At 42.0% G+C, this 27,207-nt stretch overlaps 1 protein-coding gene across 4 annotated transcripts; it reads left to right on the top strand.

Annotated features, from left to right (window-relative positions):
• The first annotated feature begins 3,642 nt into the window (after nt 1–3,642).
• Nucleotides 3,643–26,316, top strand: MXRA8 (matrix remodeling associated 8). Of its 4 annotated transcripts, none has more exons than XM_085298917.1 (10): nt 3,649–3,974; nt 11,960–11,983; nt 12,403–12,711; nt 13,227–13,328; nt 14,655–15,113; nt 20,910–21,068; nt 22,210–22,240; nt 23,126–23,236; nt 24,986–25,063; nt 25,932–26,316. In XM_085298917.1, the coding sequence occupies exons 1-9, from the start codon at nt 3,926–3,928 to the stop codon at nt 25,017–25,019; spliced, it is 1,278 nt and encodes a 425-aa protein (XP_085155043.1). In that variant the 5' UTR covers nt 3,649–3,925; the 3' UTR covers nt 25,020–25,063; nt 25,932–26,316. The 4 variants fall into 4 exon arrangements, with proteins under 4 accessions (XP_085155039.1, XP_085155043.1, XP_085155040.1 ...); XM_085298914.1 differs by having other exon boundaries at nt 3,650–3,974; nt 23,126–23,202; nt 24,962–25,063; XM_085298916.1 differs by having other exon boundaries at nt 3,654–3,974; nt 23,126–23,202.
• Nucleotides 26,317–27,207: the final 891 nt, after the last annotated feature.

Genomic DNA, 27,207 nt, shown 5'->3' on the forward strand with positions numbered 1-27,207 from the left:
ATCTAAACAAGTTATTGATAATAGAAACGTGTCTTCATGTCAACACAGCACTAATCCTGTCATTCATTGTTAATACTTTGCATGTATTATAGCTGTGAAAATGGGGTGGAAGTAGATACTTCTGTTCCTTCTTCCCAAGACGAATGATTCTCACAGTTTAAAAAAAACAGGAACAGAGGGTTCCTTTTTACATCAGACCTTCCTCCAGGTCTGATATTTGCACAGTTTTCTAGATTGGTGATCTTCAATACAGATTTATTGGGTGGTCTTCTGGTGTAGTCTACAGCCATGGAAATGGAAAAATGGTACAATGGAAGTGAGCAGGGAGAACAAATTCCCTGACAGACATGGCTTGTTCAATATTGTTTCCTACAAGCCAATTAATCTTGTGACCCCTGTGCTGTCCTTGGGCAGGGCTTTTTTTCCCCTTTAGTCACCAGCACTTCCAGCTGAACTAGAGTTGACTCTGGAAACAGAAAATACTTTCTTCTCCCTGCCAGCCTGATCTATGATGAGGATGACAGGTGAAGAGCTCCAGGAAACAAAAAACTTGTGTTGGTGCTGGTGGTTACCTTTCCCTTCCATGGAGAAAATCATTTTCTTTGAACAGGCTTTGTGGTCAGGACAGGCAGTTAAGTTATGCCTCTTGTTTTGAGAATGAAAACCCAAACTATCACTGGAAAGGAGGAGAGAGAAGGGTTAAGAAACAGAGCTCTGGCTGGCTTGCACAGAGGATCTAGTTTAATGTTCAGCTCCTGATTGGGCGAAGCACTGACACAACTGCCATTCCAGGATTAATTTGGGCTAGCTAGGCTCTAGAAAGGCAGGGCTGACTGCTTTACAAGAGAAGAATTAGAAAGTGAGGGAGGGCAAGGGCCTGTGAAATACTCTCTTGCACCCTTCTCTCAGCCTGAAGCCCGGGGAGGCTCCTCCTCTTTCCTTTCACTGGGTTGTTTTCTTTAGGAGGCRTCAGTGGGTTCGGCCTGGCCTTGGCTTCTTTCAGGCAGGAAATAGCCAATTCCAGACAGCAGCAACCACAGCAATCTGCATCTATCCAAGAAGTCGAGCAAGAAACAGCCAGTAACCTCCACAGTGCCAAAGGTAGGTGGCAGAAAGGTGGAAAAACAACCTGCAATTGCACCCTAGAAGGCTCAGCCAGTAGTTGAGTGAAACCGAGGGAAGAGGAGGATGCATTTGCTCTCTGCCCAGTGGAAGCAGCTTCTTTCCTCCCAGGAAARCTCTTTCCAGACTGATGATGCAGCTGACCAAAAAGCTATTTAGATCAAAGCCTTTTATCTAGTTCTCTGGCCTGACAGAGATAACAGGAGAGGCTTGTTCTTCCACTACACTTCTCTCTCAGTGGCAGGTCAGCATGTCAGTTGCTGTAGGTCAGTGCAGTCTTTGTTGTTGTACTTTTAGAGATCAGCTGAGAACCTGCAAAAGGTCTTCAGTTTAGGAACACATAGTAGTAGGAGCCTTTGCACACAAGTGGTTATGGAGTTGGACTAATGCAAATATCTGAGCTTACATTTTTTTTTTTTTACAATAGAGTTGCAAAGGGACTGGAAGTATGAGCATACAGGTTCTTGACAGTTCAGCTGATGAGTTTGAGAACTTGGACTGTGAATGATGATACATATCTAATTACCCACAACCTTTTCCATCTAGTATAAGTGACAGATTTGRAATTTCCAGTGAACCTTCATGGGGTTCTTGTCTGAAGAAGATTTTAGAACTGTTTCAGAAAACAAAACCAACACTGATCTGTATCTGTTCTGGACGATATGAAGACTTGCTGCAGTTAACAGAAGGCTTTGTGCGTAGTCAGATTATTAAGAATACTTCAAATTTCTTTGAATTTCTTTAGAAGCATCTGGTTTTGTCTGCTGTTGGAGATGGGATCTTGGACTAGATGAAGTTCTGGTCTGATTTAGTTTATTTGCAAAATTCACTTGTTGCAGAATATAATTAGGTATAATGCTCATCTCTGTCTGTATCACCTAGCTCCCTGAAATAGAGCCCTTTCTAGACTAGAATAAATCTATCCTGTAGTATACTGGATGGTACAGAACAGTGTGACAAGGGAAAATTCTAGTGGAATAATCAARTTTCTCTGCTTGATATGCCATGGGATCTTCTCTAGCTTTTATTTTTAAGCTTTCATATGAGAGTCACAAATATATTTAACTCTGTTCTATAGGTGGACATTTAAGAAAGATAAGATATAATTCCCACTCCCCCATATTTTCCAATTAAAGACTAATTTGATTGTGTTGTTAAATCTGCTAAACAGCCATTAGCATTAATATTCTAACAACAGATCTTAACTGAACAAAAAGCTTTATCATATTTTTTAACCTACACAAGCAATAKCTGCACTATTTTCTCAGCTTATAGTTGTGTGGTCTTCCTGCAGGTCTCGCAGTAAAAGACTCTCTCTGGTTAATTCAGTCACCTACATGGGCTAGATTGGTTAGGCCTGCACAAGGCCAGATTTAAGTGGAGCCATACTTCTAGTCTAAAGCAACATTAAGCCTTTCATTCCCATGTCCCAGAACACTTCATGGAGCAGCATGTTGAATACCCTAACTCAGTATCTTTTACCATCTTGAAATTACTATTTTTTATTCGTTGTTTAATTTTGAAATGAAAATGCATTTTTCCACTGGAAAGTAATTACTTGCATAAGAACTCATACAGAAGAGGAATGACAACACTTGCAGTGCAATTTGGGCTATCTTTTTGCTTGAAGTTTTGTTGTCTCCCTCCTATATAAGGATGCATTATTCTTTCCACTTTGGGGTTGGTCGCAGGAGCTCTATTGGGTGCGTTGAATATTGGTCAAGAGTGAAGAACATGATCAGACATATGTTAGAGATATACAGAAGTCCCAACTCACTTTGAAGAGTCCRTGGATTTCAGATACAGGCCTTACTATTACTCTTGACTCTTTCTTTTGTTTACCTCTAGGGAGAATTACCAGACCTGCCCAGGATGAGGAGTTCCAATATTCTATTTCCTGTACTAGCTCCTTCCAGTGGCTTGGAGTATCTATTGACCTCAATGAAACAGTATTCTGCCGAACAGAGCTCCTAGTGCCTAATGTAGTTCAATTCTTATATGAAGGATTGAAAACAGAAATTCTAAACTTGACTCAGCTTTCTGTATTCAGGCCTCTTGGATATGGAAACCTGCACCCAACATTGCAGTGTTCTGGGGCTTTAAGTTATATTCTAGTCTCTTTTGCCTACACTGCCCTAAGCTCATGCATATTCAGTTCTTTGTCATTATTATTCTTTTGCTGGGATAGTTGCTATTAAGCTTTTGCTTACAAATCACAGACCAGAGAGTAAACATTGTTTTCTAAGTTCTTTCAAGAATTGAGCTTAAAGTAAAACCATATGAGGAGACAAAGATCAAAAAAAAAAAAAAAACACTGAAGGCAAGAGAATAAATTCAGTTTCAAGCAGACAGCTGGATGAGTGTCAAACAAAGGAAGGAACAGCTGGATCAAGTAAAGCACAAGCAAAATTAGTTCCATCCCCAGAGGAGGGGAAAGATTGTTTCTAGAGCCCAGAGCTGAGTGGGACTAACTTTACCCAATAAAACTTTTACATCAAAGTCAGGGGCAGAGCAGAAGTTTGCAGAGGGAGGGGATGAGGAAGAGTTTGTGTTTGGAGTAATTGTGCAGAAAGCATTAGAGTAAGGAAGGAGGTGGAATGTGAGTGTCGGGGGGAGCAGAAAGGGGAGGTGGGGAATTGGAAGTTGTAGGTGGAGTAATTCTGCAGAATATGAGCTGCTGTCCACAGCTTTCTGGCTGTAACTTGATGAGATCATAGTGTTTGCAAGTTACCAAAAAAGAGAAGGGRAAAAAAAAGTCTTTGACTTGTTTTTCAAGAGACGGAAACACGGAGAAGCTGAAGAAATGGAGCAACTAGCAAAACTCCTCCTGTGGCAGCTTTTGCTTCAGCAAAGTAAGCTCCTAGCTAATTATCATCATGTTATTTGTCTTTATTTCACCTGTGAAGGACAGGAGGATGGAAGTTATCTGGGAGATTTTGAACTGTCATCTTTGTAACATTTTGTTTAGATTCCTAAGTTAGCTAGGTTTGGTCTGTGAGTAGAGGAGATCTTGGATTTCTCATAGCTTTTGGATAGGGAAGGAGGGAGAGAACAGAAGTGTTTGGAGACTTCATTCAACGTGTTTGCACTTTTTAAAAAATTATCTATCAGTTACATTGCTCAGCAGATTCAAAAGCAATAATGGGAATTGAGTGGAAGTGCAGTAAAGCTTGGATAGTGTTAGATTTATGTGATCCAAGACTGCTTTATGCTTTTGAGGATGAAGAAACAGACAATTGATAAGTATGGGTGTTTAGGGTGGAGGAAAATGAAAGGTTTCTGTACTGTCAGCATAAAGACAGATAGTAATTCTTTTGAAGGTAAGGTGCAAGAAAAGGATGAGGATGCARTAGGGAATGACTCATTTGCCTTTTTCTTAAAGAGTTTTCTGTAAGGGCTAAAAGCAGGTCCAGTGTCCTGAGAGCCTGACTCCAAGCTGAATAGAGAAGTTCTAAAGCTTGGATGAAGGGAGAAGACTTGAGGATACATTGTAAAAATACAGCAAACCATGGCACTTGCAAGACTGGGCTCTAAGGAAGGCAGCTATGATCAAGGACTGATTACAGCTCTAAGAACTGTATGGAAAGACTTTCATTCAGGGTGCTGACAGTTGGAAGCAAGGAATGAAAATTCTGTGGGACCAGTGACCCCCTTGCTCTTCATAGCCCCATTAATGGAAGGCAGCAGTTAGCCATCTAAGCCTCTCGTGTCCCTCAGTACATAGAGTAAACTGAGCACTTCTTAGTCTGGTCCTTAATGAATCTAGTTTCTCATCTCACCAAATCATCCCCAGTTTTGCTGTGCCTCAAGGCAAGGTTCAGGAATTGGGCAACATATGGGATCAGTCATAGGAATAGAAGGCTTAAAGTAGCTCAGAAAACTAGCGTGTGTTACAGGGTAAGCTTGGAGAAGGATGAGAGGCCACAGACTAATTCACGAGCACCAACCAGTCCAACTGCTTCCCAGCGTGGTTTAGGCATGTTGACAGGGCTTAGGGRGTGCCTGGGGCAAGAACAACAGGTTGGATTGCTATAGAGCAGTGGGARAGCTGTGTAGAGGCAACAACATTGCACCTAAGAATGAAGGCTCTCTGGCAGACTTTTTGGGTGTATTTTGGAGAGATGCCTCTCCGGATGCTAGGCAGCTGTGATGTTTGGGCCCTGTCATGCCCACCCAAATTCRGTTGGGAAATCCAGGCCCTTTCATATTTGCTGAGATGATCCACTCTGAAGAAGAACCCCACCCTCAAGTGTTAATCTCTTGCAGGGAGGAACAGCACTTGTTTGGAATGGCAGTGCAAACTATTCCGTGGGCCTGAGGCCAACATAAAGTACATACGGCAGAAAACTGTTTACGAAGCCGAGCTAATGTCTGAGCTGTCTGTGAGAAAGTTAGGGCGAGTCTTTGAAGGATTCTTACTGTGCAGCAGCCAAGATGGCGATTGGTTTCTTGTACAGACAGAAGGCTTTTTTCTTTATGCTGAGACAGCACATTCTTGCTTATTGCCAACTCAYGGTCCTGTTCCTGCTTGCAGTGAGATGTTGGAATTGCTGGGATGAGATATGGGTGGTTAAGGGCTCTCCAGTCCTGACATCCTTTTTGAAAGAAGAAAACCCTGCTGATGAGAAACTTGGCCCAGCAAGACTTTAGAAATAAAGAAATATAAAGACTTAGAAAAAGTTCCAGTTCAAGGTCTGTCTTGACCATCAGTTGGCTTTGTAGAAGGAACCTTATTTTACTGAAAACCTTAGTCTTGAAGTCCTGGACCAGTGAGGGCGAATGGTGAATGAAAAATGTCTAAGCATGGAACTGTGTTGCTTGCYCTCTCTCTCTCCTTAGGCTGTTTTAGACAAGTCCGGCCATTATTCCTGGTCACTGGTCAGCAGGTCGAGAAAAACTGCTGCCAGAACAGAACTGAGATCATTTGTGGTGCTGTTGCCTTCACGTTATTGTGTCGTAAGCCATTATGGACCCTTAGATGCTGTGTCAGCTCCCTAAGGTACCAGGATGGAACTGCTGCCATTCTTCAAAAATAGTTAGAGATAGCTCAGTAGCAGAGGCTTCTGTTTTTGTGCTAATTGTATAATGACTCTGCAGGGGCCATTAAATCCCCTGCACAGGAGTTGCAGTCAGGCAAATGAGGAATCTGACGTTTACGTGTTTCCAGAATAACAAGTCTCTTCTCCAGGACTAGATCATCTCTTAGTATCCCTAATGTAAAGGTGATGTTTCTTCCCCTTTAAAAAGAAAAAAGAGACTGAGACAGAGCAAGAGGGACTAAAGAAGGTGTGCAGAGGGCCCATGAGCCTGAGCTTACTCAGGCAATCCTCATAGATTGTCCTTTCAACCCACATGCCTAATGGGATGTGACATTCATTTATCCAGGGATTTTTTTTTTTTTTAGTTTATTTTCTTTCCTGCTCACCATTACCATCTGGACTTCAGTGATGCTTATTGTCTTGTAAGGCACTGTTCCAGGCAGCTTATCACAGGTCTACTAAAATCCACGGCAAAGTTCTTCCTGAGTTCAGCAGAAGCACTGCTGGTGGTTTCATGTCCTGTGGAGCATATGCTATACTTGGCAGTCAGGCAACCAGTTATGATGTTTGCAGAATTTCTTCTTTTGTTCAGGTACAGCCTTTCATTCTCAAGCATAAGATAAGAGCTTAGTGATTTGAGTAACAGATTTCTAGCTGTGAAGCAGTTCCTCTTTCAGCAGCTGTTTCCTCTGAGGAGATAAGCAACAGTATTGCTCAGGCAAGGCTTGAGGGCCAGTTTTCCATTTGAACKGCTCTAAGGATACTGCCTAGAGGGTTATGAGGATGCAAGATGTTTTTCAGAACCCGGGGCTTTTACTTCTACTTTGCCTGCTGTTTTCTTGGCGTAATTATTTATTTGAAAAGTGAATGAGGTTCAAGAAGTAAGACCTGGCTATGTGTTTTATTAGGGATTAGGAAACTGTTGCAGGCTGCTTTTCTCTTTCTGTATCGTGGGACCAGTACAATACTTCCAGGATTCTGCTGAGAGGCATGCTGAATTGTACAGAACATGTCAGGGGGTGGTATATAGACCCCTTTCTGCTGTTTTATAAGTGCGTGCGTTATACAGAGATGGGTCCAAGTGATTATCCTCCACATGGGATTTGAAATCTTAAAGTGAAAGCTAGAGYGAGTTCTGTGTTGTCAGCTATCAAGGTATTTGGTGATTTTGAAGCTCCAGATCATGAGGCATAAATACTCTTTAAACTTACTAAGCATACATTTGCAGRTTGGGAAATGTGACTCACCAAAATAATTTTTCCAGTTGACCCCACTGCTGTAGTTCGTAAGCTGTATGCTTTGCAGAGTCATGGATTTATTTCTGTGTTTGTTTATTATCTACTGTGTTATACAAATAATAGCTTTAGAAAGTGTTACTGGGAGACTTATCTTACTTCCTGGATGCAGGTGGGGACTCACATAGCAGAGCAAGGTCATATGGCAAAGGCAGGAGACTCTGAAAAGAAAATAGGGCTCATTCCATGTTTAACTACTGTTCTATATCCAGGTTATTGAAAGTCAGTTGTTTTAACTTGCATTTCCTCCAGGCATACAAGGGACCTGAGATGTTCCAGATTCCTTAGGTATCTAAGTGATCTCATTTACAGCCATCTCAAATAAATTTGAGTCTCATTCATGGCATAGTATGTGTGTGGATTTCCAGCACAAYTGGGGAATAAGCACAATCAGTTCTTCCTTTTTTGCCTTGTGAATTTCTCATGTCTCTTGTAGACACTGCAGTATGCCTTTTCCCTTCTTTCCCCTCTAAAACTTTGGCTATTGGCTGCTGTTTCATTGTTCCTTTGATATTCTCATCCTACCACTTTGAGATTATAAATACCCCAGGGCAGACTTTAGGCCCAAAGCTTCTGTCCAGAATGTGTGTGTGTGTGTGTGTGTGAGAGAGAGAGAGAGAGTGTGAGTGCACAGATATGTGAAAACACCACTCTCTCCTACATATCACCTCTGTGCTGAACTCGGACATACTGCTTAATTGGGCCTGTACTTTGGATGGGTTTTGTTCTAGTGCATGATGTCACTGTAACCTGCAAAATCTCATGGGTGTGCAGGGCAGAGCTGGAAGGACCCAGGAGTCCTGGAATGCAATTGTCAAGTAAGCAAGAAACAGGACCGCTGCTCTGCTTCTTATGGAGCTGCTAGCAAAAGTTTTAATAACCAAATGAAAGAAAAACTGTCACAACCCACAGACAGCTTTTCTCACCTAAAGCTGGTACATTACAGACAGCTTTACTGCTGCCTTGTTTTTCAGAGAGTTGTATTTGGAAGAGTGCTGGAGAAATGCATGTGACTGGCTGACAGGGCTCCAGCAGCCTAGCTTGGCGAAGGGCCCCTTTTAGTGGGATGAAGAGCTAGGACCTGGGTGTTGTTACCATGCCAGTAGGCCTAGCACAAAAAATCAAAACGGGAATTCTGTGCTATTGTTAGTTCAGGGCTGGGGCAGGCTGCTGAGGAGTGTGTAATGGAAGGCTTAGGTGGATACATTTGTCAGTTATTAGATTTGTGATGCTGTATTTGGTGTCCATATTTTTACMTTAACTTGCAAGAGGAAAGGAGAAAAGTAAATGTGTTCCTGTTGCTCAGTCAGGAAAAGATGTTTGTGTAGCACCAAATCAATCTGTGGTAAAGCAAGGCTCTGGAAGCACTGGCTGTGCAGCCAGCCAACTCACAGGCACCGCTCACTAGCACGCCAGTCAMAATTCATGTTGTTTCCAGAACTGGAGGCCTAGTTATCTATAATAATGTTGTGATACCCCACTCCCTTGCTACTGTACAAACAACAGCAGATCAGACATGCAAGCATTGCTGTGTCACAGTATTACAAGCTGATGCTATTATGCTGAGGGCTAGCTCTCCCACCACATGAGTGTTGTGAGACTTACTTCACTGAAGTCTATAAAACACTGGATTCAGGGGTACCCTGAAGGGAAGGTACTGTAAAATYGCTTTGTATAGTTTCTTTGTTGTCCTAAACTAAATCTAAGCCCTGGCTCCCGGAGACAAAGRCTGGAAGCTTATCGTATTCTACCATCAGGGGTTTTTTGCAGCTTATTAAGAAAAACCAAGAAATGATAGGACTGTAATGTCTGAGTATGATGTCTATTTCTTATATCCAGAGCAGTACAGGCTTTGTCCCAGGAGTTTTTTTCTTTTTGTGATGCTGAGCTTGTAAATGTAGAAAAAATTACTTAAATTTGCAATGTCTTTAAACATGGCAGTTCAACAGACAGTACTGCTCATTTTGTTCTCTGTTTTCTCTGGCCTAGTGTTTTGTGATAGGAAAAGAAAAGGAAGGAGAGCTTATTCTCAGCCCATGATCTGGGAGTATGGTTAAAGTAGCCCCAGTCTGGAGTTAATTTATTCCTTTTTGAAATGAATAAGTTCCAGGGCTGGAGAAAATACACTCTTTGTTGGGAGGGCATTGTGCCTATGACATTAGCAGGACAAAACATCTAATTATCTTGCTGGAATCCATTTGGGCTTGACTAGTTAGGAAGATGAATGATGTTGTTGTATTGGGACTCTGAATTGAGCTTTCAGTGCATAATGCCAGAAGACCTCGCAGACCCATCCTACASAAAAGGCAGGAGGGACTGGGCCACTGAAATATRTATTTTATTATTTTATATAAATACCTTTGTTTTATTATTTAATTTCTTAATTTCTTGCAAAGTTCTTCCTGCATAGATTTGAGTCAGGTGGATTGGAGAGAGTTGCAGTTGCTTCCAGAACATTACAGTGTTAGCAGTGCAGGCAACAAATGTAAGGGGAATACCCTCTGCTTAGTGTGCTCCYAAAGCAAGCAGGTATCTGTTCAGTAGAGTGCTGACAACAGTGTGTGTCACAAGTGTGAAGTGAATCAGCCAAGTCACATCATTCCTGATTTGACAGATAGGCTCAACATCRTGCAGATCTGTAGAATTCCCTTAAATGCATTAATCCCTGCACCAATTGTATAGGAGTTTTATTTGGAGTCTCTTGAGATGAAAGTCGGCTTTTAGTCCTCGATTTAGTGGATCAGCAGTGTGGATCCGCTCCCCTCCACCCTGTCAGCTCTGGCCACCAGGGAATGAGAGAAATTTTCAGTCCCCACATCTATTAAGGCCTTTATTTTGGCAGAGGGAGTTGACTGAGTTATGGATGTCTGYTAAGGAAGAGAGAGGAATGAGACTATCACATTAATTTCACAAAGGTTAAACAGCACAAGATTAGCAAGGTTTTAACTGATGACGTCTAGCTARTTCTTTAAGGCACCGAGTGTCTTCCTGCTGTTCCATTCTGTAGGCAAGCTATGTTTCCACTGGGATAGTAATGAAAGATGAGTTGAACCCAGTCCATGGTTCTCGTGTTTCTTTTCCGTCCTTCTGATTGACTGGGCTTTGTGGAAAGGCAGATGATGTCTCTTCCATGTTAGAAGGCTCCCACTCCTAGGCAAATGTGTGTGTCCTGTTCAAAACTAGGGACTCCCCTCTTCCAAAAGGAAATGGAGAGCTACATGCCTGCTGACTATACACCAGCAATAATGAAAGCTCATATTAGTTATTGTGTGCTGGCTAGAAATTGCTGAAATGAAGGCAACAGCCAGACCAGAACTAGCATATGAATAWTTGGTCTTGGCAAGAGCATTTGGGTCTATCTCCTTGTTCCATCATATCTTAGAGTTTCCTGATGGAGTGTGAAATGCTGTTCTATTTGGAACAGTATCTCCAGATCTATTCCTGGAACAGAGTAGATCTGTTTGAATTAAGAGAAWTGTCAGCAGCAACATGCAAAGTCAGCTTCTTCTCACTGCTTTTGCTGCCTGGGAACAGTCCCACTATTAGACACTTGAGAGAGAGGAAGACCATCAGAGAYAAGACCTTCTTTCTCGTGTCTCGCCTCAGTGGTATAAACCCAGGAGATGAGCCCAGAAGGTGTGTTCCTAGAGCTAATTACAACTCTGAGCTAGAGATAGAGTTGCTGTCTCAGTACAGATCTATTACTGGCAAAGGGTGTATGAATGGAAAGGCATGGTAAACACTGCYGTGACTCTCTTGGGACAATTGCATGGCAAATGCTTCAACAAAAGCTAGTGAGTATTTTTTTCCATGTTCTCTTAGTCTGAATAAGGTCCAGTCTAAGATAACTGAAATGAATAAAAAGGAGTAGAAAGAATGTGAGAATGTATATCTTATCAATATATATTGATAAGAGCMAGCTGAACGGTTTCTGCCTGACTGTTTCCACTGGTGCCATTTTATTTATGCAGGACTAAGCAGATGCTGTGATAGCTGTGCCYCCTTTCTTCTTGCCCACTCCTGTCTCCTTAGGTTCTTGTGTTCATCTTACACAACCTGTGTTGAAATGTTTCCTCTGGGCAGAACAGGCCTTTTGTGCAATTCTGGTGGATGATAAGTTTACACGTACCTTTGGTGTTATTTTTGAGTAGCATGTGGAAAAAAATCTTGTGGCTTTAGATAATACRGAATTAAAATGTGGGTAGTGTGAAATTCAGTTGCAGGCTAAACTTCCCCATAGTGTTCTTAAGCATGACTTTGTTGGATGAGGCACTGTCCTTTGCTGTAGGTGCACAGTGTCTTCTGCATCATGAAGCAACCAAGGTCTGAGCCTCTGGGCTTTACCACAGTATTTGTTATTTTGTTTGCAGTTAGTTTGTTAAATAAGAATATTAACAAAGAAGGGAGGAATTGATGCAATAGTAACAGAGGGAGATGGCTGCTGGTTGTAAGTATACTTATATTTTTCTTTCATTGTAATGTTCTTTTTATCTCCTTTGACAGGTTCTGTTGTTAACTTATATTCAGGTGAGTGACATCTTTGTAATCTGCCTATTCTTTGTGATTTTGAGAAGAAATGAGAGGAACCCTGCTCCTATAATATGCAATGGGGGTTTCATGGCTGACTTTAATAGGCAAAGACTGAGTGCACCATGAACAGGTGTCTCTAAACTTTGATATGACTGGGGAATTTTAGGTAGGACAGATCAAATTTAGGATCTTGGTAACAGATGTCAGAGATGTTGCTTTCACTGCATGAAATGAGTGTTTTTATTGGCTTTCTACTCTACCTCTCCATGTCAGAGATCTGTTGGTCTTGAAAGTTGCTTTCTTTTGGGTGAAAGATGTGCAGAGATTCTAGAACAGGACTGAATCCTGTTCTAATGCCTTCTTCACTTGCCATTAATTTGATAAATCCATTTTTCTTGCTTTTTCCTGGCTCTCAGTCCCAGCTGATGCCTCAAACCCAGACAGTGTTGTAGTATCAGTATTAAATATCAGTGCTACGCTGGGATCACAGGCTGTCTTGCCCTGCAAGAGTTACCGCATGGTGTGGACCCAGGATCGTCTAAATGACCGCCAGCGTGTAGTCCACTGGGATGTATACAGCAACTACTATGGAGGTAACAAGGTGGAGAGGCTGTGTGACATGTACTCAGCTGGAGACCAGCGTGTCTACAGCTCCTACAATCAGGGRAGGATATTTATGCCCCAGAATGCATTTACAGATGGCAACTTCTCACTGGTTATCAAAGGTAYTAAACTTTCTTGTCTTGCTTTTTGTAGAGATACAGCTTCATGACTAAATTAACCTTATGTATTCCWGTGCAAGTGGCTATTTTATAGAGCATTTTTCTCCCAAAAGTCAATCTAGTGAGGTTCTCTGCGGCACTGGCAATAGTGTTTTATTCTCCTTTGAAATAATCATATTTTGAAAAGGAAACTGATAACACTTCATTGCCTGAAAGTCACTTGGGCTCCTTGTGGACGTTTTATTGTCTATGCCTGAAGTGTGAACTCAAGAGTACCATTCTGCCTTAGCTAAACCATACCTGCTCTTAGCTAAACTTAAATCRGCTTTCTACTTCCTTCTGTTAATATAAATACGTACTAAGAAGAGCGAGTAAACTGAACAAATTATTATATTAGGTCAGATTCTTCTCTGCCCTTTTGTATCAATGCAAGCATTTGGGCTTCAGCATAGATGACAAATGTAATCACTAGCTAAGCATGAAACATTCAACTTCCCCTCTCTTCCCTGTTGTACTAGATGTTGCAGAGAGTGATGAAGGCACATATTCCTGTAATCTTCACCATCACTACTGCCACTTATATGAAACTGTGAAAATCCAACTAGATATCACCAAAAAAGGTAGGTGTAGCAGGCAGCTTGGTGTCTCTTTCTGCAGGGGACTTGGTCTGGCAATTGGAGTCTAGTGGCCATCAAGACTGTGTTGAATTCACAAGGAGACTTGACTGCTGATTTGGGGAGCCCTTGCATATTGTCCTGCTAGTGTCCGAGAGGAGCAGTGTAGATGGAGGGTTCTACTCAGGCCTCAGTTGCAGGTTTAGAGCACAGGTGCTATAAGATTCTTACGATGTGTCAGGAGACAGTGGTGCTCACTGTGCAACTGTTTGCTATCAAACTCACTGAATTTTAGAAGTTTTATTYGACATACGTATTTATGAACCTCTCTTCTTTTTTCTTGGCCTGTGCCAAGCAATGCAAAGAGCCCATTAATTTAAATGTCTACACCAGGCAACTTGGTTAGCTAATTGTCCTATTATTACTCCAGCAGTAAAACATCCSTCACAATATCCATCATCAGTGGGGTTAGCACAGAGATCTGCCTTGTACGTGGTCACTGAATTTTGCCCTGGGGGGCCTCTGTAGTTAAGAAAAGATCCTCAAGTGACTACGCCTTGGCTTCTGCTTCAGTAGCAAGCTTTTATGGGCTGTTGGCAACCACAGTGTGTGCCACCTACACTGCACAGACATCACTGCCATCTCGTTCAGATCACCTCCGTATAACGCATGAGTGAGGCTACTGGAACTGATTTTGCTGGGAAGTTGATGAAGGGCTGAGTTGTCTAAGAAAGTGATGAGACAGACCAGAAGAGTATTTCTTCTGCTGCTGTTGTGACAGCTTTGCTGCAATAAAAACACCCAGCCTGGCCTGTGAATCCCAATCTGCTCATTTGTGTTTTGGTTCTTTCATTACTCCTCTTCAAGAACAAAATGCAGAGCAGTGCTCTTGAACTTCTGTAGCAATTACAGCATTTGTGGGCAGAAAAGCATTTCCTGTATGGAGCCTGCGTAAGCTGTTTGGAGAACTGGGACGCAGCATACTGAAGATGAAATCTGTTATTCTCATTCCATTCCCAGTCTGGAGAGAAAACGCACTTCCTGCTTTCAGAAACTAGAGATGAACTCTCAGTTATAAGGAAGGGAAGATAGACATTCCACATCCTAGATTAATGCATTAAACAAGACTATGTGTTTCTTTCTATACTAACTGCTGAATTGGGTGAGAATAAAACATACTTCCCCCAGTGGCACTTGAAGGTCTTTGGAGGGGATGTGTTATAGGAATGCAGAGTTTGAGAGAAACCTTAGGTGTGTCTTGGTGTCCTTAAGCATAAGACAAGTGTGTAAAGATGYATGTACTGAAGTCTGTGACTTGTGTCATTTCCACAGCCAAGGAAGCAAAGCAGTACTGGGATGGGGAGAAGGCTGTGATTGTTGCCCTGGAAGGAAGCACTGTGATGCTCCCCTGCATAAACCGAAACCACATCTGGACTGAACGGCACAGTGAAGAGGAGCAACAAGTGGTCCACTGGGACAGACAGCCTCCAGGGGTTCCTCATGACCGAGCTGACCGCCTCATTGATCTGTACGCCTCTGGCGAGCGCCGCTCTTACGGACCTCTCTTCATTCGTCAGAAGATGAACATCACTGACACAGCCTTTGCTGTGGGCGACTTCTCCCTGTGGATTTCAGAGCTGGAGAGTGCAGATGAAGGCACCTACTCCTGCCACCTGCACCATCACTACTGTGGCCTGCATGAGCGCAGGATCTACCAAGTCTTTGTGACAGAACCAGTGAGAGAGAAGAAGGTGGTGAACCTCACCACCCACAACACTGCACCAGCCATAGGTAAGTGGCCTGTGAAAGGGTTCTGTTGCCTGAGGAAGAGATGAGTATCTACAGTTGCGCCTTTGAGCTCTAGTACAAGAGCTCAGGTAAATCATGGGGCAGGAACACGACCTGTGACTCCCCATCTCCACCTCAAGTGTCAAAATGGACTTGCCTTTTCAGTCCCTCTGCAGTGATCTGCAGGGATCACTTAGGACCAGCAAGAGGATCATGGCAGATCTGTGTCCTGCAGAAGTCCCATAGAGACCACTGAAGTGAAGGTGTCATTTAGAGCAATACTGAGGTTTCCTCTATGAAGGCTTCCCATGTTTGAGCCAGGGGCTATTCTTGTCCATAGGGCTAGAGGAGTAAATGAGACCTTGCCTTCCTCACTACTAGTTAGGGCCTAGTGTAAGGGCTTGGTTGTTTCTAGGATGTTTCCATTACACTAGTATACTYGGAGCTGTAGATCTAGAGATACCAGTAAGGATACTGTGGAGTTGCATTAACACTTTGCCACACCAGAATGGAGTGTCCCACCCATCAGGTCTAATTGACCTGTCTGGAATGCTGCAGAGACATCAAGTGCTGCTTCTGTTTGCTCTGCTGCATGTTGCAGCCTGCTCTGTGATGCAATGTGATGCTGACATGCCCCAAGGCAAACAAACTGTTTTTTTAAGACTCACTTTTCTGATTGCTTGTGCAGAACTGGAAGGGGAGGGTGCCAGGTGGGAGCTGATTCTGCTCTGCCTTTGCTGTTACATCAGGCCACTATTCTCACCAATGCAGAGATTGTAAGTCTGGAGTCTAGGCAGCACTGGGGATCTAGACAGCACAAGATGCCAAACTGTGCAGAATTAAGCACCAGGAATTTTCCTCCACCCTTCAGCTTTTTTTTTTTTCTTTTTTTTTCAATTGATTTTCACATTTTCCACTGCAGTGAGTTGTCATCTGACAGCCTGTCCAAACCCCAAATGATCATGCTTAGCTCAGGCAGAAAATTAAAATAAAAATACTTGGTTTAATAATGCTTTGGGTATTGTTCCTTATTAACATTTTAAAATATTCATTGTTATAAGGTTTAATATTTATTGGCTGCTTTCTACAGAATTTTGGTATGCTTCATACATTTTAAAATAGATCTGTTGTGGTTTAGCAATTGGCTTTTTYGAGTCACCGAAACCTAAGCCTCCTGACTGAGATTGGTGTCCAGAAAACRCAGGCAGTACTGAGGAGAGGTGGTTGCTAGGACTGAGCTGACAGAGAGGCCAGGACATCAGTCTCCCTACTAGGGGCAATTATGCTGCCCATGAGCCTTATTCAGATTGCATTGTGCAGATACAAGCTACATCTCGTTTTCAGAGTTGCCTATCCAGGAATCTGTTTTGTCTTTCCTAGYGGTTATCTGATTTGTTGCTGACTAGTTATCTACTTGCTCAGATGTTGGACAGAATCTACAAGTAATTTAATCCAGACAGAGCTATCTTAGTTCCACATTAGTGCCCCACTACTGAAATTTCTGTAGTATATTGTTACTCATCKGACTGCAGAGGGTCAAACTCTGCCTGTTTACTTTCTTTTTTGCATTTCAGTGGTCTGTATTCTCTTTGCTATATTTCCTATTGTTGCTTAGTGTTACTGTATAGCATCAGGTGGCTGCTGGTCTCATTTCAGAGGTATATTCCAGCACTTGCTAAAAAGATTCTTCTTCAGTTCAGTGTGGTCAGGAGTACCATTCTTCAGGTAGGTCATATTGGTTTCTTATGGTCACCAGTAGAAAAAGATTACCAGTTCTGTTCCCTCTGAAATAAATGACAAAATTCCTGTTGATTGCAATGGAAGAAAGATCTGACCAAGAATCAGCCCTTTTTCCTGTACAGAGTGAGGAAGATGTGAAATGGAAATTTCTCAGAAGCTTTGCATCATGCTTGCATTGATTGGGTGTCAGATCAGACTTTGGCATGCTGAGGTCTGGTCTGAAGACCACTTTTGATAGTACAGTTTGGATCCACAGCCCTAACAGGCCATGGTTGAAGCAAAGCAAGTAACTTCCATTGCCAAACGGAACAGCTTTAGAAAAGATCTGTCCCCAAGGGGCACTGAACACTCAGCTGGTCTCAGAGCATCACAGACAAAAATGTGCTGAGCTGATGGGAATGTGAAAGAAGCCGAGACATTTGGGGCRCCTATTTCAAACTTATTGCTGATTAGCAGCCTGCTGGGACAGGTCCTATTTGTGTATAGTGGGAAARATTGAGATACTGTCCTACTCCCTGAAAAACTGTATAGAACTCTCCTGGGAAAATAACATAAGGCCAAAATAAAACATCAAGAGATAACAAAAACAAAGCAATAAGCTTTTTCAGCAAGCAGTCTTAGTTCCAGGCATAGCTCCAAGGCTCAGAGCCATATTGAGACAGGCAACTTCATCCTGTTTTGAACTATAAACATGGACTTGATTCTGCTGTCAGTCCTAGTGGTATAGATGTGGTGTAGGTCTGCTAATTTAGTGGGTTTTCMCCTGTATTTTCTTTGGAGTAAGTAATTGAAAAAGGGCATTCATTCTGTCTCTTGCTTATTGCTGAATTATTCTCAATCCTTTCCCAACCTTGAAAAAAAAAAGATGGGCCATATTCTTAGCATTTGTGAGCTCTCTTGGGGGAGCACTCTCCATTTTTTCCCAGCAGRAGAATCTGACCCTTAGCATTTTGGTAGAGTAATGTAAAGGCAGATCTGTGCTCTAGCTGATTCTAGCTGATTGGTAAAAAGTGCAGAATATTCTGGGAAATGTGGGAGCAGTAAGTGGAGACAGATGGGCATCCCATTTTGAGACATATTAAAAGATCAGTTATTCACTGCAGAATAAAACTGCATAACCTCTTTTTAAATTCTGATATAACACAAGGATGGGGAGAAGAATCTGTATTATCTTGGTGTATTATTCTAGCCTCTGCCATCTTCTACTGGATCATAGTGACTCAACTGTTACTCTATGCCTCAGTTTCCGCAACTGTAAAATGGGATATATTCCATTGCCCACCTGATAATGCACTTTGAAGTCCACTGGTGATGCTTTGTCGAAAAAAGATACAATAAGTATTTTTAGTATTACTTCAYTGAGTGAGCCAGGGAGGCCCAAAGTTGCTGAGTATTCGTCTCTGTTTTTTGTTGTTTCAGTGATCTCTCCAATATTGACTTGAAGTTTAACCCAGCTCCTATCCTATCTTAAAGTATTGTGGGAAGGTAAAAACTCAGGAACAGCATACATTAAGGTCTGCTGACTTCTGGCTCAGCTGCTGCTCCTGTRGCTACCATCACTGCATGGCAGCTGCTGAAGTCCTTTGTGAGTCACAATTTGTTAAAGTGGAACTGCCATGTATGCTGTTTACAGCTTTGCAAATAGGTTTTTTGGTTTGGTATTTTTTTTAGTTTAGCTGTTGTTATAAAACACATGCCAGTCTTCAGCAAACAAACACACAGCATCTAGCAATGTCAGTAAAATGGGAGTGTTGCTGGAGTGAAAAGCTAGGCTAGGCAAATGGACACAGTACAGGCTAAAACCTCCTGATTTTCTAGGACTGTTGTTAATATTAGAAAAGAATCATCTCTGGTTTCAAAGTGTTTATTTTAATTCACTATTATCTTGTTTGATTTTTAGGTGGGTTGGTATTTTTGAATACTGAAAACAAAGTACCCAACAGGCCAGAACCAACCTATGTCAGCAGCTCCAAAAGTTTCAACAGGGATCACTTTCAATTGTCTTCCTTGGAGTGGCTGGGCAGTAGTTGCTCTCATGCCTACTTGCYGTTTTTTCCAGAGCCAGAGTGGACCCAAAGACAATTATAAGCTTCCTAAGTCTCTGTTCTGGACCTATTGTCTTAATTCCAGTTTATACTTAAGCATTTTCTCAKACCCAGAAGCCTTAGATTGCTCAAGTGTTTAATTAAGGGATTAGTTGATTAGCTTAATGAGCTGTTTACTCACCCTGATGTTACTGAAGGCAAGGTGAGACAAGGTCAGTGATCTTAGTGCYGAGTTTCTTGAGGGGAATATTGAGTTTCTGGACTCAGCTGTGTTGGTGGTGCTGTGCTGATGGAAGTGAGCAGTTTCTAACATTCCCAAATGGCCTCAGAAGCAAAACCAGCTGTTGAAGTCATAACGAGTTTGTTGGCTTAGCTCAACTGTGACATTCTTATTTCTACTGATTAGCTCTGTGCTTAACTGGTGCTGAAGGCATCACTTCACTTAAAGAGGAACACTGAAAAGCTCCTGGAGAGATCTGGCCATGCTGAAATACAGACAATTAACTGGAGTCAAAAGAGTGTTCGTAAGAAACAAGACTGGCTGTTTGACTCTCACTCCTGTAATTACTTGGTTCCTATGACAAAATCAGTGCTTATTGTTGGCATAACCTTTGCTTGAGACAGGTTCAGGATGAAGCGATGGATTGATAAAGAGAAGACGACCTTTCTTGAATAGTGCCATGGAGAAGCCAGAGAGTGTAGAAAGGTGCCAGCACAGCTCGGATCCTATCTTGGTTTTGGCCACTGCTGCTGTTGCAGGCATCAAACCTTTTTAACAAATAAAACAGGAAAGTGAATCTGCTCTCACTTCTGCTAATATCAGTCCGTAGTTTGGCCAGGGGAGTGTCCCCCAGTCACCATGGAATAAAAACATGCAATATTTGGCTAAGTGCTTATAATTAAACACATATGGCAGAAACTGAGAAACAGAGCTCAGAGTATTTGCTTTGAAATGGGGTGATTTGGAGGCTGGAACCTAGCACTGCAGGCTCCTCACTCTTGTCCTTAGGATGCCTCTACTAAATCATACTATGGCTCTAGGTATTTCTCTCTCTTTTCCCCTTATTTCCTCTGGCTAATTTGTAGGGATTAAACTCCCAAGAAAATGGTAGGCCAGAACTCCTTACTGGTGCTTGCTGATGCTCTGTGAATGTTCTCTGTTAGGGGGAGAAGATACCACTTTCAACTCTGTTCTGAACAGAAAAATTCACCACAGCACAATACATCTTTTGGGTTTGCTGTCTGTGCCTGAGCTAGATTTGTCCAGTGCTGTGCTCTCACTGCTTTAAGCAGAGAATTTGCTTCTTTGTATGTGTAAAACATTGACCTATTTATTTGGGATCTACAAAAATGTTCCACGTAAAGTGGAACCATTCCCTGTTACTGTTCCCTGTGCTGAGGAACTGAAATGCTGCTGCACTCACAAATGGAATGGAGTCTTGGCTCTTCTTTGAGAGTTTTTATTTATTTTATTGATTTTTACTTTATTTAAAAGGAAATGCATTCTTTGGCATTGAAAATTTCTCCTACTCCGTAAATTATACCCCTTGGCAGGGAGGGGCTGTTTCATACTTTAGCTGTCTGGAGCTGAAGCAGCATGGTGCGTGTGTTGTTAAGGGACCCAGAGGAGACTGTGTTACCCTGCAGAAAGACTTGGGTAAGGTCTAGAAAGACTAGAAAGCTGTCCAGTGTGGATTCTGTCTGGACTTCCCCTCTGCAGTAAACAAGAGCAGCACACTGATAGCCAGGCAGCAGCAAGGGAATATGAAGTGGTCATTGTTATACTTCATGCTCCTGAGAGGAATGATCTTGTGTGGAACAGAGATCTTTGCCATCTGATAAAGATGCTGTATGTTGTAAATTAGGCAGCTATTTACTCTTTACCCCATGCAGTTCAGAAGAATCTTTAACTGAGCATACTTTTAGGTTCCACAGATGGGCTCTCCAGGGACTCTGCTTTGCTTTGGATGCCAGTTACAATTGTCAGCCTATTTTTCTTTCCTTTTGCAATCAGATCCAAATATTGTCAGGGGCCACAATGTGATAAATGTCATCATCCCTGAAAGCCGGATACACTTCTTCCAGCAGCTGGGCTACATTGTGGCGACTCTGCTGCTCTTCATTGTTCTCCTCATCATTGTTGTCCTCATCACCCGCAAGCGCCGACAGAGAGGTAAGCACTGGAAAAGACTAGCCTTATAGTAATTACAGGAATGTCCTCAGGACAGGAGAGCTGATCCTGCAAATAATTACTGCCATCACAATGCTGAAGGCAGTGATCCTCTTCTGTAAAACCAGCAACCTTCAAAGTGAGGGAGTCTTTGCAGAAGTTGATCTGAAGAAAGATTCTTCATTAGCATGTTGTAAAGATTTCCAGGCCTTGATTCACTGAATTGTTCTGGTATAAGGGAGGACAAGATTAGAACCACTRGATAGTGCTCTTTACAAGTAGAATTCACCAAAGGAGAAGACCCATGTGCATCTCTTAGGGATGAAGAGGTCTAGGTCATTGCTGGCACCTCTGCACTAGGTGAGGCTCTTTGTGAAGACACAAGTGGATGCTGAGATATTTTGGTGAATTCTACACAAATAGCTTTGTATCCAAAAGAAAGCAAACACTAGGGAATGCCTGTCTTCTGTTGAGTTCTTTGGTATTACTCCATTCATCCTTATTTACTTGTCAGGGGACTAGCATCAACACAGAATGGGGCTGTSTCCATATCTGGAGCAGCTCCACTGACTTAAGTGGAGTTACTTTGCAATGACAAAGAGGATAGACTCCTGGCCCTGATCTTGCTATGGAAAAGGAGCTGGCAAGGAGCTAGTCAGGTGTTGCTGGGTGGGGTAAGATCAGTAGTAGATACCTGGCATGTGGAAGGCTTATGGGAGCTAGCACTTGAAACACATGATGAATGCAGGCCTGAACAATAGGCTGGGGATGAACAAGTGCAGCATCAGCACAGAGGAGATAACAGATGTGCTAAATATTTTAGTAATAAATGGTAGGTGGAAAGAAATGAAATGTGATGGTGGTGGTAGTTTTTCATGCCTGGTCACTCAGATCTGGAAGGAGGTGGTGTAGAAAGGAGCCTACTCCCCARAAGGCTGGTGAGTAGAGGGAGGGGGAGCTCCATGTGGCAATGGAGTATACATGAATTATTGTGTGTTGTAAGGGGACTGTGAAAATGCTCATTGTAAGCACCATGATAAAGAAAACTGAATAAGTACTAGGTGTTGTTATCACTGCTTGCCTCAGKGCAGGGTGTTAAGTGGACTGGATACAACTACTCATTCTGTTTCTTCTCCATGTCTAGGTTATGAATACAATGTGAAGAAATACGGAGAGTAAGTATTATCYAAGACTAAAATACTTAATACAAACAAACTTACGGGCCCCGAGCCTCAGCTGCCATTCTGTTCTAGAGTAGAGCTATGTAAAACATATGCTGTTCCATGGAGTTTATTCTTTGCTTTGCAGCCAGAATGCAGCCAGCATTCTTTTGCAGCTTTACCCTGTAGTCATTATTAGGGTCATGTTCCCAAGGCTATACACTTGCATAATGACTGCATRTCAGGGAGTTACTAAGTTTCTATCAAAGCATGGAAGGAGCATGGTTTGTAGGTCTGATCTGGCAATTGCATTTCCTTTGATTATACTTCAGGAATTGATTCACAGGTCACATTTCTGTGAGATGTCATTAGGAATTAATAGTAAAGGACTACAAGTCCACTGTAAACCCTACCATGAGCTAGACCCAGTCCAACATCCTCTATCTGGGTTCCCTTACATTTTATTATGTGTATTAAAGTGGCTATGGGCAAACCCACAGAGAAAACAGCCAAAGATCTCACCATGATAATAGAAAGCACAGTAAAAGCAATAGAGGAGAATCAAATTAATTAATAAGCAGTGTGACCTTCTGAAATCTGACTGATAGGTTAGAGGCAAAACCAAGAAAAGTATCCAAGTGCTGTTACCTATCTGTCATGTTTTCTCCAGGGAAGCCTTGCAGAAACTGTAAAAGATTCTGCAGGGATTGCTATGAAATTTGCCAGTACTTAATGAAATCTTATGKTTTTTTTCAAACCATCCTCCAAATGTATAACAAATAAAGAATGTAAATTACATTCTCTAAAGTAGCACTAGAAAAGCTATTAATAAAATGTGAGAAAGGAGCCAGATTGTAAAGGATGTGACAACACCATTTTTCTCCATTATTACCTTTACAGGAAGGATGTGAATCTTAAAGAATTTACAGTCGACACAACAGATCTGACTCAATACAAAAGTGAAGACATCAGGCTGGGTATGCATCAGCTAGCATCCATTCTCCAAACCAGGTCAAAACTCATTATAACTGATGATTTCYTAATGGCATTTAGATGCCCAGTTTGAAGTGATTTAGCTTTTGGGTTTTAAATGTTAGCTTTGAGAATCTCAACCCACAACTCAGTGCAAGCAGGGGGACTGCAGTTGGAGAGGTCAGTCCTGAGTTTTGRGTTAACCTAGAGGCTCATTGATGAGATTAATCAGGAACAAGGCACAGCTTCTTTATTTTTGCCTGGAGTTTTTGGAGTTCTTTGACATGCAACTTAAAGCCAAATTCAAGTAAGTGCAAAGTGATGTGGAATGAGATCAAGACAGCATGTAGGGAAGAAGAGCCCTCCAATTTAAGCAGTTTATTTAGGGAAGAGGAACTATAAGACCATTCTCTAGAATCTCCTGTCCAAGAAACTCAAAGCATTCATTAGTATGAATGTCATCATCCTACAGTACATAAAAGCTACCTCAGATTCAGTGAATCATTTGGAGAAAAATTAGATCAAAAGTATCTAGTACTAACTACTGACCTTGTCATCTCTCTTGGAAGTGACTATGAACTGTAGTTGACTGAAATGGAGAGAAAGAGAAGTCAAAAGTTAACTGAGTTCATTGCTTTCACCTTCAACTGACGCCARTTTAGTTTAACTTCAGTCTCATCCTCCCTGGATGACAAACCATTCAGTGAATTATTGGGCCTTCTGCCAGGACCTGTGATAGCAATTAGGTCTGGAGAACATCACAGGAAGAAAAATGGCAGCTAAGTTCTGAGAATAGAAAAGAGGGAAAATCTCTGCACTAAAATTCATGGTAACAAAACATACTGAAGAGAAGGGAAGGAAGCTAATCTCAGCAATGGTCTATRAAAGTATTATTATTGGGATATATAAGATTGACTAAGGGATCTTATGAAATTCCTGAAGGTGGATGCTGCTCCTTACTAGAGCTTGAAAGTTCAGCTTTGAGTTTATTGTGTCAATAATTAATCAGAGGTATCTTTTTTTTTTCTTGGACTTCAGAGTGGATGGATTGTTGGTAGAGCAAAATTGTTCCTTGTCTAGCCTGAGATTCCTAAAGGCACCACAATGCCAAGCTCTCACCTGCTGCAGCTTGCCATATGTCACTGGACATGTTGATAAATCAGGGAACAACTGTCACTGTGCCTTTTTCTCTCTGTGCATGCCAAGTAAAGGTGTAACCTTTAAAGACCAAGCTGTCAAACCTTAGGTTCCAAGCTACAGAGTTGTAGTAAGGGCCTCAGAAAAACAAGAGGTAGATACAAAATGCTGAAGTAAAGAACAAAGAGGTTACAGGGGGTAGGTTACAGACCAGGACAGCAACATCAGGACAGCAGCAAGGGCAAATTCTTCCATGAGTGTGTGTGTGTGTGTGTGTGTGTGTGTGTGTGTGTGTGTGTGTACCTCAGGAGGACTCCCCTGTGAGCAAATTCTTTAAGTAACTGCACCGGTAAAAGGCTTTCAGGTGACCTTCACCCAGATAATCCATAGCTTTTTATTACATACTGAAAGAGTCTGTGGTAGCTATGAAAAGCAGGAAACTAAAGTATGCATATCTGACTGGTGCTGGGAAAAAATTTAAGTTGTGGCGCTTTTCCTGCTGAGTGGCTGAATAACTCTGAGTTACTCCTAGAGATCTGGAGATGCCAGGCCTAGAGCCCCTCAGGGAAGGACTGATCAGATGTCTCTCTTGCTAGTAAAGCTTTGTTTTCTTTTAATGTTCTGAAGGCTGTCTGAATTGTACTTACACAGATTACAAAAACAATATCCTGAAGGAGAAGGCTGAGCAAGCCAGAAGCTTTCCAGCAAAGAACATTGACTTAGACAAAGGTAATAATGACTTGCTCCACCTAACTGGTGGTTGTAGAAACCTTCTGATGGGTTATGGGAGGGAGGGAGGGAGGAGGGGAGAACACAAGAGATCAGTGAGCCAACCAAGCCACAGTYGAATAAGGAATGTGTAAACATCTTRACAGATGGTAGCAGGAATGAGAAGCCAATTCCTTTCCTGTCCTTTCATCATGAAGCCACAAGAAGCAAGTAGTGATTAGGCTTTTAAAAGCTTTTGGCAGGGCACAAGTAGATTTTTTTTTTTTTTCTGTTGGAAAAAGAGTGCCTAACAGGGCTGGAATAGTGCATCCTGTTGTACCAGCTCAGAGAGGGATATATCTCAAAAGTGTACTGCCGTGGAGTTTGGGAAGAAAACAGTGTGCAGAAGAGAATGTTTTGGGTTGAATTCATTTATGGGCAATGGGCAGTCACTTAACTYGTCCAAAAAAAGCAAACAGCCCTTCCTCCCTAGGAGCTGTCTCTTATTGTTTTTCCAGTATTAATCCAGAGTTTCCAAAACCCTTCAGTTTTTAGAATTGTACTTACGAAAAGCCAAAGCCTATAAGAAGAGAATTTGGTTCCATGTCTCCTGTCGTGAATTTAGAATATAGTTCATGTGATCAAAAAGGGGATGGTCTAGAGAGTTCAAGTGTTCCCTTAGATCTGCTGTTCTTGCTGGAGGTCTCATGACTTTTGTCTAGATTCTACAGACATCATCTGGGCAGTATTTATACCACTTATTGTGGGCTTTATGAAGAGGATATAGGAAACATGGTTGTTTTTATAGCTAAGTCCATGTCAGAGTGTGCTGCTGTGGATGGTTTGAATTCTCTCTCCAGGTGCTAACCTTCATTCTACTTTGTTTCAGATTTCAGGAAGGAATATTGTAAATGAAGACATTCCCAAGCTGCTGGCTGGACCAGAAGCTGCAGTCAAAGACAGATAAATGGAAAAGAGATACCTTTTCTTGTTACCATGTCCTTCCAGTTACCTTAGAGTTTTTATGTAGATGTTTTCCCTACTGAGCACCAGGGTATTTGCAAATGCTTCTTGAAAGAGTTAAACCATCTGTCTTATATGCACTTAAGATGGGTTTTGATGGCCTTTACTTTTATTCTCTCCTCACAGACACACACACAGACACACACACACACTTTTCTTTCTGATACTATTGTTGTTCTTATACATCAATGATTTTTATGAGCTGAATCAGCAGACATTTTGCTTTTAAATAAACCAAACCTGCACCACAACCCTGAGCCATCATTATACCAGGCATTTTTCCATGTAGTGTATTCATCAGAAAAATAACAGCAAAGCCTGACTATGATCTCCCATACGCTGGCGTAAATCAGGAGGAACACTACTGTCACTTWGCACTTTAGATAATCCAGGTAGAGTACAAACAGTCTCTAACTCACCCCTTCACAAAGGACAATGTAAATATCCTCATTTTACAAATGGGGAAATGTAAATAGCCTCATTTTACAGGGGAAAGGGAGGCACACAAATCTGCTTGCCACCGTATGGTAGTGTTGGGATTAGCTGCAAAGAGCTCTTGAAGCATAACCCTGTATTTCTCACTTTAAGCTTGTCTGTTGWTTTGTTTTTGTTTCATGGCAGACCAAATCATATTTGGCATGAACAGACACTTTCAGCTGAAGTTGATGGAGTTACAGTGCTGTAATACCAGTGTCAGTTAGATCAGAACCAAARATCTCTTTATGGAGAGGGCTTAACTCCTCTGTGAAATCTGGAATGTGATTTGCCTGCAGTCCTTGTGTGGATCCTGCTCATGCAGAATGTGAGTGCCTATCAAAACAAAGGTATGATTGCAGCACAGGTAGACAGATTGTTAAAAGGAGTAACTTCTCAAGGGCAGACCATGAGAAACAAAAGTAACAACACACTCCACCAAATAGTTTATCAGGCATTTTCACTGGCCAGGCTCCCAGAAGGAAYGCTGAGGAGAGAGATGAGACTATTCTTGTAGGTTTTGGCACTGTTTTGGGGAGCAGATGCCTGAGCTAGAGGGGTTGTGGGCTGAAGGAGAGTTATAAAAAAAGAACAGTGGGTCAGCTGGAGATGTCAGAAAATTTGAAAAATGGGAATTCAGTGTTGCAATACAAGCAAAGTTAAAGTAT

This window comes from Rhea americana, unplaced genomic scaffold, assembly GCF_003343005.1.
Source record: "Rhea americana isolate MKP2758 unplaced genomic scaffold, rheAme1 scaffold_143, whole genome shotgun sequence".
Classification (NCBI taxonomy): domain Eukaryota; kingdom Metazoa; phylum Chordata; class Aves; order Rheiformes; family Rheidae; genus Rhea; species Rhea americana.